Source organism: Periplaneta americana, chromosome 8 (assembly GCF_040183065.1).
Source record: "Periplaneta americana isolate PAMFEO1 chromosome 8, P.americana_PAMFEO1_priV1, whole genome shotgun sequence".
NCBI lineage: Eukaryota > Metazoa > Arthropoda > Insecta > Blattodea > Blattidae > Periplaneta > Periplaneta americana.
The window spans coordinates 176,173,278-176,186,369 of NC_091124.1; the positions used below are offsets into that span (position 1 = coordinate 176,173,278).

Below are 13,092 nucleotides of genomic sequence, written 5' to 3' on the forward strand. Positions count from 1 at the left end.
CTTGCTTCAGCCCACAGTGAATTGGAAACGCATCTGACAGAAACTGACCTATACGAACTCTGCTGTACGTTTCACTAAGACACATTTCAATTAATCGAACTAGTTTCTTGGGAATACCAAATTCAATAAGAATATAATATAAAACTTCTCTCTTAACTGAGTCATATGCCTTTTTGAAATCTATGAATAACTGATGTACTGTACCCTTATACTCCCATAAGGAAAGTGACTTAGCAAGTTATTTCTGTGGGCCCTTCAAATATGTAGACAATTTTCAATGGAAGATTACGGAAGTGACAATGAATTAGAACAGAAAATAAAACGGAAAGAGAAGAAAACTATAATATCATCTCCAAGAACTTCACACACCGCTCCTCGAAGTGTTGGCTGTTACTCAGATGTTTAACAACTTGTTTCTTGGAACTGTGAACAAAAGATTATGAAGGCTGCAGAGAGCAGTGAATGTGCTCGGACAGCAAGACAGTGCTATGTGCTGGTGATACTTATCTAATGCAAGTCGACATGTCCACCTGGAAGATTGGATTCTGCAAGAAACAAGCACATTGGTGTGTCAGTTAGTTCACTGACAACACTTTGTTAAACTCTTGATACAGGTCTGAAACTTGAACTCACCCTCCACTGACAATGTCGATGCATTCCTTCCATCGTGCTTCACGCTCCGTCTTGCCTGATAGCGCCGTGGAGAACTTGAGCTGCCGGCTGCGCAGTTCCTGATTCATGTAATTGACACTGGCTCCTGCCACCCTACTCATCACGTAGTTGGCGAGGACCCTGCAGAAGACAAGATCATGAATCACAAACTGGATTCTGCTTATAATTGAATATGCTGCAAAAGAAAACATGCCTACTTACTGTTAGTCAGTAATGACCAGCAAAAGTTGGACAGAATACAATGAACGTGTGTAAAGTAAGTAAAATTTGGCAGTTACTTCAAAATTGCTTTAAAAGTGTGATAGGAAGTGGTTGATATTATGATCCTATAAATCTTAGTAGAAAAAAACTGTGATGAATATAACTTCTATAATGAACTGAAAGCAAAGAAATATTTGTTAAATATTGATAACTTGGGTACATTGTCTAAGTATAAATAAAGTGAAAGTGAAGAAGAGAGACATATGCAATAAATATACGGTAAACCAGCAATTAATGAACACGAACATAATGGATTTTGGATTTAAGAGACCAGATAAAAATTAAAGTTGTTGTTGTTTTCTAATGCCAGGCGTTTGACAATAAAGTCATTTGACCTCTTGCACTCCAATATTTTTCAAAGATATTATCATGGTCAGCCACTGAAGCACAGATTTGGAACAACAAATTTTGATGGAGAAATCATTGCAATAAGTGAAAGTCTTAGGAATCTTCTATGCCACATCAATAAATTTAAGAATGCAGTTATATTGTCAGACTCCAAAGCAGCTATTCTATCAATAGTCTCTAAACACACACCTTCATCTCAAACAGCAGAAATAACTAAAATGCTCTCTCAATTAATATCATTCAATAAAAGAATTGTATTCCAATGGATACCATCCCATTGTGGAATCCTGGGAAACGAGAATGTGGATGCTTTAGCAAAGAAGGGTAGCACTGCTACTTACAGACCTGTTACTAAATCTACATATTACTCTGTGAAAAGATTTATTAAATCTACATACTTAGACTTCAACAAACAAAATTTGATAACACAATCTCAAGGGAAAAAATGGAATTCTCTGCATCATAATCCACAGTTAATTCCCGATTTACCACGAAAATCGTTTGTAGGTGCATTTAGATTGGCAAGAGACTATGACTGTTTGGCTAAACACCTGCATAGAATTGGAATATATCAGTCCCCTAACTGCCCATTGTGCAACTCAAACCAAGAAATGGATTCGGAACACCTCAAAATCTGTGCTTCAGGGCTGGCCATGATAATATCTTTGAAAAATATTGGAGTGCAAGAGGTCAAATGACTTTGTCAAATGCCTGGCATTAGAAAACAACAACTTTTTAATGTATGCAGTTCGGGACCAACAATTTAGGTTCACTATAGCCGAATTTTGACTACCACCGAGATCACTATATTCAGAGTTGACTGTATTATTCATTGTTGAATTTTTATTTGCTACTTTGCAGAATTGGTAAAGGGCATGTATGTTGCAATGAATGACTTTCTTATTTAATTTAAAGTTTCCAAATGCAAGCCTCACTATCGCTCTCTCTATACTTCTTGGTATCTGCTGTTAGCTGGTTGACAGTCATCAATGCTCACTCTAGGCAATTTGTTTTCTTTGTGGGACTTACCTTTTAGGGGTCTGCTCTAGGAGTCGTTCAAGCCCCTGGATGTAGCTGGGCACGCCCACTACAATGACTTCATCCTCTGTGATCTGCATGTGTTTTGGCAGGATGCTGTTGAAATAGGTGAGCCATGGAATGGAAGGAAATTTAGACTGCATATCACGCACTTTCATGGGGTTATACAGCTTGGTTACATTCCGTCTCTCTTCGCTTGGCAGTGAGATATTGGCCAGGTGCATTTCAAATTCTACTGAGTCCCGGATTTCTTTTTCAGCTCGCTCTTTCGGGGCTCCCAGGATCGTGGCAATATCTACAAGATAATTGTAGTATGCATCGACTATTTTCTCTCCAAAACCTTTTGTGAGGTACTCCCGGCTGATTCCAAGTGATGCCTGATCCACCTGCAATGTAAATTACACAATTTTTCATGACAAAATATTTTTACTTTAATGTTTTAATAGTAAACTACGAGTAGTAAAAGTCTAAATACAATTTTATCAACAATGATCATTTCACTATAGAGATCAGGCACCAACACAAATTGTCAAAATCACTGCCTGCTGGATCACATCATATGGCTGCTTATACTGCCTGCCCAATGAACAGTTATGCGCAAGCAGCTGCTAGGTGGCAGGTAATGACTTTGCATATAATGATAATGTTTTTATAACGCCTGTCTGAAATTTTTACATTTTCCATCACAATGGAAAGAAGCAACTGTCATCACAATTGCTAAACCAGGAAAAGACCCCACACTCCCTAACAACTATAGATTGATAAGTCTACTTGACTTCCTTGGAAAAATTTTGGAACACCTAATACTAGCCCGCCTAGACCCAATTCTAAAAGAGCCAGTTAGAATTCAACACGAACAATTCGGCTTTAAATCTAAGCACAGCACAAGAGATCCACTTCATATGCTCACTCATTACATAAACAATGGATATCAACATTTCGAACACACAATAGCAACATTCCTGGACATAAAACAGGCATTCGACACAGTGTGGCATGATGGTCTTCTTTACAAACTACAGAAAATTTCAGTTCCTGACGCATACGTACATTTTATTGCAGACTACCTGAAAAACAGATCATTCATAGTGCGACAAGGTAATTGTCTTCCCAGTTCAAGACCAATTGAAGCAGGAGTTGCTCAAGGCTCTGTTCTGAGTCCAATTCTCTACGCCTCATATGTTCATGACATTCCCAAGCACACCAACGCTGACACGCCTTATATGCAGATGACACAGTCCTTTATACAAAACATTACGACATCAAATGTGCTTTACAACAGATGCAAGAAGCCTTGGACTTATTCACCCAATGATCTACAAGATGGCGACTGAAAATTAACGGCGAAAAAAGTACAGCAGTAGTTTTTACAAGGAGATTTCGACGATTATTACAACCGCTCTCTGTTCAGAATCAACACATTCCCTTCAAAACAACGGTGAGATATCTTGGTCTAGTACTGGACAGTCGTTTGACATACAGACAACATATACAGTTAATACGAGACAGAACTTTGCAAAGATTCTTAGCATTATATCCAATACTTAAAAGCTTCATTCCCCTCAAAACCAAACTATTGCTGTACACATCACTTATACGATCATACATGTCCTATGCGTCAGAAGTTTGGGCTCAAACCCATCCCCGCCACATCAAGAAACTCGATGCCATCCAAAGAGCTGTGTGCAGAACCATCACAGGTGCTGATTTTTACATTACTAACGCACAACTGTACAGTGACCTGGAAATCATTTTATTCAGTGACTGCGTGCAGCACTTACGTAAAAATTATCTTCAGAAACTACAAACACATCCTAATCCACTTATTAAACCATAATTACACATAGCATTCAGTGAACAATCAAGTAATGTTAACTTTTCTGCAAAAATCATTGACTCTGAAAGTTTACCTACAGCTTACCAGTCTCCGTTTCTGATGGAGAAGATGGTCACACTTCATTTACGTACTCATGTTATTCTAAGCAATATTCTTGTTAAGGCAAGGGCCCATGTGACCTGGAACTTGTGATGACATGTGTCTTTATTGACACCACCAAATAAATAAATAAAATAATGTTAATAGCAGCGGGCACTGCCTGCCACTTAGCGGTAAAATAACTTCGATTGAGTTGAGCAGGCAGTTTACGCAGCTATAGGATGCAATCTAGCAGGCAGTGGTCAAAATGCATTATAAGGGAAATTAAAATATTAAATATCTTTAAAAAAATAGGTAGCAGAAGTAAATGTCTGCATCATTTAAATATAATTAACGATAACTACATTCAAATGCAAAAATATTCCATTTAGGCTCAGAAGGGCATTTAGTGTTGCGGGATATTAAGGGTATGACTGTATTGGACACAGCAGCCTTGGAGGTAAGTGGTATGCTTTAATTTTGAAGCTCCATTTCTTTTATCCAACAAATAACATAGCAAGGAACGACAACAGAACCTTTTGATATTTTTTATTTTATTTTTTTTAGTTGGTTATTTAACGACGCTGTATCAACTACTAGGTTACCTTTTGATATTAAACGAGATTTAAACAGGAAAACAAGCTGGCCCCAATTCTCTGTAACCTTGCTTTAGAATATGTGATGAAGTTACCCATTGACCAGGATCAGGGCTGTATTTACGCATGGACCTTTTTTCGAGGCAGCAGCAAATTTTTGGAACTAGCATTTTTTTATGTAGAACTGCATCCTTCCCCAGGTGTGGGCGAAAGATTTGAAATGCTTACTGCACGAATACAGTAAGAGCAATGTTAATTATTTATATACAGTTGGATAGGTGTCGCTTTTTAATAGTACCAGAACATGAACCGGATAAGAGAGGGACGAGGGGGGAGGGTGCGGCGAAAATGGTCACCAGTACTTCAGTTCAGTGATTCGTGCGGGGTTTGTATTTTTGTACGTTTGTACGTGACCTTGAGCAGCCAGTTCGAAATGCACAGATTATAGTACAATGAACAGCTTCTTAACTTAACAACTCTGCTAATAACAGTTTAATTCTATTTAATACTGTGTACCTACTATACTATACCATACAATACAACACGAAAAGAATAATAATAATAATAATAATAATAATAATATGTATATTCCCACTAATATGACTCTTTTAATAATAATAATAATAATAATAATAATAATAATAATAATAATAATAATAATAATATGTATATTCCCACTAATATGACTCTTTTAATAATAATAATAATAATAATAATAATAATAATAATAATAATAATATGTATATTCCCACTAATATGACTCTTGTAATAATAATAATAATAATAATAATAATATGTATATTCCCACTAATATGACTCTTTTAATTTATTTATTTATTTTATTTATTTATTTAGAATATTAATGTGCGAAACAACAGCACAAGGCCAATTACAGTTTAGCACAGGTACAAAACGAAACAAAACAACAAATGATGATGAGAATGAATGATAGAAAATGGCAATGAGATGAAAATACAATCAATATAATAGTATACATTACTCAATTGACCAAAATGCAACAAAATAAATAGCACAAATAATATTATTAAAATTAGTTCAGTGAGATAATTAAAATGATGGCAATTAAATAAAATGTATTATAAATGAATTAATGAAACCATATAAATGAAGACAGGAATCATATAATTAATATTGTAAGTTATGCAAATGACGAGAATAGTATGATACATATCTAACAATGGCATAAATAATAAAACTGACATAAAACTCGAAAAGTATATACTACACATTAAATGGATCCAAGTTCAATCCATGCAAATTAGCATATTTAATACATCTGCAGACCGGAGACAGAGATTTAGAATTCCTATTATAAAACAAGTTATGAAATCTTAAACCCTTAGCAGGAATACGAAGACTGATATTGCTTATGAAAGATTCACAATCAATATCACCCTTAATGACTTTACAAAAAAATAAATAATCAAGATCCTGACGTCTGGTGAACAAACTACCGCAATTGAAATATTCGCAATTAGTCTCATAGTTATAATCGAAATTTGGTAAAAATCTATAAGAACACAGGGAAATAAATTTTCTTTGAATATTCTCCAATTTAGCCGAGTCAGTGGAAGTTATGGAGTTCCATACAACAGATGCATATTCAATAATAATAATAATAATAATAATAATAATAATAATATGTATATTCCCACTAATATGACTCTTTTAATAATAATAATAATAATAATAATAATAATAATAATAATAATAATAATCATCCGTGGCGCTACAGCCCACAAAGGGCCAAGACCGACCAGGTGGCTGCTGGCCTCACGGCCACATGCCGAAGCAGAGGTGGACGATCATCCAACCAGAATGGAGATATCGTGTGGTTAGCACGATAAGCCCTCCCAGCCGTTATAGCTGGTTTGCGTAACCGGATTTAGCTACCTATCAATCATAGCTCTCCAAGTGCATCACGATGCTGGGTGGGCACCAGTCCCATACACTGGCCGAAATTTCATGAGAAAATTTCTTCCCCCATGAGGACTCGAACCAGCGCCATTCCGTAACGCGAGTCCTAGGCAGGATGCCTTAGACCACGACGCTGCGGCGCGGGACTGACTCTTTTAATACTATCGGTAATGCTCAGTTCTTCCTATACCTCTATCACTCATCGCAGACATTTTCCCTCTCCGCTTTAAATGATTCTTATTCTATTCTCCTATTCTCTGTCTTTAATTATTTAACTGAATTATCCTTTCTTCATTCTGTCAATACAAAGATATCACACTTTAACTTAATGTTCGTATCCTATACTTATTCATGACTTATAAACAACCCTAGTTCGGTATATTACCATAATAAACTCATTATTCACTATATTTACTATTCTTAAATCTTTTACTATTTTTATTTTAAATAATCGTTTCACTTATTTACAGATTACTAATTTGGTCACTCCTTAACTAACAGTTTTTGTATTTTTTTTTAAATTTTATTTTTATTTTATTGGGTTTTTTACGACGCTGTATCAACATCTAGGTTATTTAGCGTCTGAATGATATGAAGGTGATAATGCCGGTGAAATGAGTCCGGGGTCCAGCACCGAAAGTTACCCAGCATTTGCTCGTATTGGGTTGAGGTAAAACCTCGGAAAAAACCTCAACCAGGTAACTTGCCCCAACCGGGATTCGAACCCGGGCCACCTGGTTTCGCGGCCAGACGCGCTGACCGTTACTCCACAGGTGTGGACTAGTTTTTATAGAGTGAAGGATTCTCTCACATTATAATCTGTCTTCACATTGTACTATTATCTTCTTCTCCCATCTTATTTTGGCTCTGAACAGAAATTTATCTAAATTATTAAGCTTGTTAATGTTTAACAGCTCACTTAGTCTTATGAAAGCTATCTTCTCATTCACCTTAAAAAATGTATTTTCTATTCCTCTAATTCTCAGGTCATTTGTTGCTGTGCATTTTGAGAGTATAATATACTATGGATTGCGTCTTCAAAACACCCACATAGGGGAAAAATATCCTTACCCACATTACCTCTTCTATTTTTGAGTCTCCAAATACCTAATCTCCACCAGGGTAATCCTACTCTCACTTCTCTTGTATTGAATCTGACGTACTGTACTCTTCCTGTTCCCAGAAAGTTTTCATTTCTTTCTAATACCTTACTGAATACAAGTTCGTTATATTACTAAAAACCTCCCATCTTGAGACTTCATATTCTCTATCTTTTATAGTTTTTCCAATAAACTTGATATTTAAAGTCCCTATTCTTTCCATCAGGGGCGAATGCTAGTCACGAAAGTTAGGCTTGCTGTTTTATTCATAGGGGAAGATGGGAGGATATAATAATTCATAATTAATAAAAATAATCAGACCTACATAAATAATTTATTTTATAATTATGAAATCATTATGAGTCATGGATCATATTCGCTCATCAGATGTAGAAGTTCGATATAATATAACAAACATGGCCAACAAAACAGTTTATTTAGTTTTTTCGACCCTGCCAACCAATGCATATTGTTGTATTGAGTACATATTCTCTATAATGTCTGTCTTCTCTTGAATAGTCCTTCGGGAAAATGGATTTAATAATGAAGTTTCAATAACACACAATTCCGAACTCATTGCAATACTTCAAATTAATGTTTAGGAATTAATAATACATGCAGCAGCTAACATATGCATTCTGCTCATACAATTACATTGCACTCGCAAATCATAGCACATTCCCGCTATCAATACTGCTCTGTGTAACGTTAAATAGTCGTTGGTGTAGCTCTCGGACCAGAGCTTCAAACAACACATAACAGAAGCATGTGCGCCTAGGACGGACTAAGGAGGAAGGCACTTGCGCGCGCATCATATTCTCGCTATTTCTACGTCTTTCCTGTAGCTCCGAGAAACGAGCAAGCGTTGCGATACTTGCGGTGTGCAACCTGCGGATGGTATTACGTCTATACAATATTCCAAAAATCAAAATAAATTTTAATATACGTAACGCCATTTTGAGAAATATACATTCTACGAAAATATTGGGCTTGTGTAGCAAGCATAGCATGCCCGGAGAAATCGCCCCTGCTTTCCATAACCAATTTACACCTAATATGTTTACTTCTGATTGTAATTCTTTTAACCAGTTCGATTTTAAAACAGTTTTATCTAGAAATACAATACATCTGAGCTAAAATAATTACCGGCCGATACAGTTCTTTGAGAGGTAGTGTCTGGCCTCATCATTAAGCTCAGAGCAATCTTTAGCACATAGACATTCGTGGAGTGTTGAGTAGCTACTTAAATAGAACACAAATTACTGTTGTTTATGAGTAGGGACCGGATTTTTATGTAATTACATATTATATTCCTTTCAACCTAACAGTACATAAATAATAAATCTTTGCGAATCTTGTAATTACCATTAATATATTAAAATTTGATACTACATATTTACGCCCACATTACATATTATGGCTTGGTATTACATAAATCTACATATTTAGAGGTTTTATTCATTTTTACTTATCTAAAAGGGGGGAAAAAAACTTCTGCAGGGAAGTTTACAATTTGTAATACACAGATTTAAAAAGCCTTTTTACCTACCCAAGAAAGGATATATTTCGGGACGAAACATAATGTCCTTAGTTCCAGAAAGTAATAGAGGCACTCACCCCATCCCGCACACTGTAAATATGAGTGAACAAAGGCAACCTTTCTTATACAACTACCTTGTATTGTAAAAATCACTCAGAAAGTAGCGTTGCTTTCATGCGGTGGAGTGGGACGAAGACGACATGATTTGTCTCGAACTATAATTGTCCTGCACACGTCTTAACAAGCCGTTCCCATGCAATTTGCAACCTTACTCACCATCTCTCTAATCTTTCCAGGGAAAACCCATGTCAAGTCTGACATGAGCCGCAATAAAGTAGCCGACTTTTGAAAAGAAGCTGGAGTAAAGGAACAAACTGGAAAGATATTGAAAGATTAAAATAAATAGCTTTTCAGGTTACTTTAAATTTAGTAGACCTATAAGAAATGGGATTTTCCGAGTGATTGGAAAGTAAGGTTCTCGGCTGGAATAATCCTACCCTTCTGAATAAGACTGGAATGTCACTTTTCAAACAACAGTCTGTAAATGCCTATAGTTTGAGGTTTCAGTAGGTACAGTACTTTGTTTCTTACAGGGAGAAGCTAAAATGCATGTGTCTTACATCTCCTCTTATTTTCTCCTAATCCTGTAAAGCGAAACAGTGCTTGCAGTATTGTTGTGTCATTCATTTCACTCAGTTCACTAGTTTTATACTTGCAGTATAAAGTGCAAGTGAGTTTATCTACTGCTTTTAACTAACTAAAATGCCCCCAGTATCTTCAACCCTAACGACAAAAATAAATTCATGGATTGCGATGGACGAAGCTTTCTCTACAGATGGAAAAATAGTAATGTGTCAAGTGTGCGGTAAAAAAGTCGGGGTTCACACCTGTGGAGTAACGGTCAGCGCGTCTGCCCGCGAAACCAGGTGGCCCGGGTTCGAATCCTGGTCGGGGAAAGTTACCTGGTTGAGGTTTTTTCCGGGGTTTTCCCTCAACCCAATACGAGCAAATGCTGGGTAACTTTCGGTGCTGGACCCCAGACTCATTTCACCGGCATTATCACCTTCATTTCATTCAGACGCTAAATAACCTAGATGTTGATACAGCGTCGTAAAATAACCCAATGAAAAAAAAAAGTCGGGTGCTCTATGAAATCACAGCTGGAGAGTCTTACCTATCCTATACCTGCCAGATATTGATATTAAATATTTGCGTCCACACCTGTGGAGTAATGGTCAGCGCGTCTGCCCGCGAAACCAGGTGGCACGGGTTCGAATCCCAGTCGGGGCAAGTTACCTGGTTGAGGTTTTTTCCGGGGTTTTCCCTCAACCCAATACGAGCAAATGCTGGGTAACTTTCGGTGCTGGACCCCGGACTCACTTCATCGGTATTATCACCTTCATTTCATTCAGACGCTAAATAACCTAGATGTTGATACAGCGTCGTAAAATAACCCAATAAAATAAATAAAATTAAATATTTGCATGATTTTACATATTTTGGTACATATTCAGCTTATTTTTCATACATAAATATGTACACATTTCACACCTTGATATTACATAAAAATCCGGTCCCTATTTATGAGGTCAAATAAATCCAAACGTTTACTGAAGGCTGTGTACTCACACTTATGGACCGCATTGTGGAGTTCTTGACATCTGTAGATACAGAGAAGTCCATGAAATAGTCCACACTGTAGCCCATGGCTCTGAACTTGTAGACGCTCTGACGCCAGTCGAAGCCACCCTCGTCCCAGGTTGGACCATCAAGCACGGGCCAGCCACCCAGGGTATGTAGGATGTCGTGCAAGGGTGCAAGCCCCCTTGCCTCGATGTGCGTACGGTTCATGCAGGCACGGAACAGGTTTTTGACCAATCGGAATGGTCGAGTGTCTTTGGCAGTAATGGGAGCATCAATCACAGAACGCAGCTGCTCCTGCAGCTTGTCTGTGACGGCACTGAAGCGGCTCACTGTGGACTTATCATCTGGGATCAGGGTGTCCCGTATGTAGGAACCACATGCAAATTGGTAGAAGTCATCGCATGGCTCTGCTGTGAGGTCCATGCTGCTCAGTACACTGGATGCGCTGTGCACACAGCCTGGAGTCAAACAGACAGCAGGCTCGCTGGTGCTGCTGCTTTTACTGTTGTTACTGTCGCTCTTCGTGTTATCTGTGTTGGAAAGTGCTGCAGGCAGAGATGGCAGCGTTTCTGCAATAGAATACAAAATGAATTTACTTCTTGACTTGAATTACAGTGCATACATTTTATCTTCCTCTACTCACGGATGTGGAGTGGATGCGGCAGTGCACAATGCAGCTGTACACATGCGAGTGAGGGAAGATAAAATGTATGCATTGTAGTTGTTTGAACATTTCCATTCCACTTTGTACTATATCTTAAGTTTTAATCAGGGGCGTATACTGGTTAAAGGGTTTGGGCTACCGCTGACCCTATTATTACACAAAATATATCTAACAATTACTTTAATTTTAATTACTATGGTAAAACTAATAATACAAAATTATTACATTATGTTATATTATAAACTTTTTCTTTTGTAATTTCCTTGGGCTACCGCCGGTAGCCCCGGTAGCCCGCAAAATACGCCCCTGGTTTTAATTCAGATATACATCTTGATTACACACTTTTATCATAAGATTTGGTAAATTTGTTAACTATCCTGGTTATCCATGTTGAATCTTTCGTACACTAATTTTAACACTTGAATATAAATAATTGATTAAATGGCGATCTTACTCGTGTTAATTATGTAAGCATGTGTGGCTTACAGCTGTTTCGGTGCTATTCGATACCATCCTCAGAGCCTACTAGATCTCGGCGCTATCTCAACTTCGCTGCTTGTTGTGTGGGTGGGTTCGTGTGATGAAGAGTTGTGTCAAATAGTGTGTGTGCTCTGAAATTGATCTGTGTTGGTTAGGGTGTGTTTTAGTGTGTCTGTATATTTCACATTGTTCTAATGTGTTGAGTTTTTGGTTTTTGAGTTGCATGTGTAGGATTTCCATGTCTGTATTTATGTTATTGTATGTGTGGTTAGCATTAGTTATGTGTTCGGCATATGTAGCTGTATTGTGTCCTCTGGTTATTGCTTTAATGTGTTCTTTGTATCGAGTTTGGAATGATCTGCCTGTCTGTCCAATGTAGAAACTGTCGCAACTATTGCATGTGAGTTTGTATACGCCTGTGTGGTTGTATTTATTTGTTTGTGTTGTTTGTGTGTTGAGATGTCTTTGTAGTGTGTTTTCTGTTCTTCATGCTATGTTGTATTTCGGTTTTCTGAATGAGGATGCGATCTTGTGTGTGTTTTGTTTTCGTATGTTAGTGTGATGTATTTCTTGTGTTAGCGCCAAGATCTCGTAGGCTCTGAGGATGGTGTCGAATAGCACCGAAACAGCTGTAAGCCGCACATGCTTACATAATTAACACGAGTAAGATCGCCATTTAATCAATTATTTATATCCTGGTTAATTGAAACTACAGTATGATGGTAATTTATCTTTGGTAGTTTCGGTTTGATGTCGGCCATCTTCAGATTTATGGGAGGTATTTTCAAACATTACACAAGGAACACATGACAGCTACTATAACCAAATCACACAATACTTTCCCACACATAACCAACACCAACCACAACTGCATCAACATAGAAACGGACAAGGAA

The 13,092-nt window shown here is 37.3% G+C and overlaps 1 protein-coding gene across 1 annotated transcript in view; it reads right to left on the reverse strand.

The window, feature by feature from the left end:
- Positions 1 to 13,092, reverse strand: part of LOC138705264 (neprilysin-2-like) — a 115,338-nt gene that overhangs the window by 19,044 nt on the left and 83,202 nt on the right. The window contains exons 3-5 of the mRNA XM_069834098.1: positions 11,038 to 11,621; positions 2,311 to 2,705; positions 634 to 792 (exon numbers count right to left, since the gene is read on the reverse strand). Of these exons, the coding sequence (XP_069690199.1) occupies positions 634 to 792; positions 2,311 to 2,705; positions 11,038 to 11,621 (1,138 nt within the window). The remainder of the gene's footprint in view (positions 1 to 633; positions 793 to 2,310; positions 2,706 to 11,037; positions 11,622 to 13,092) is intronic.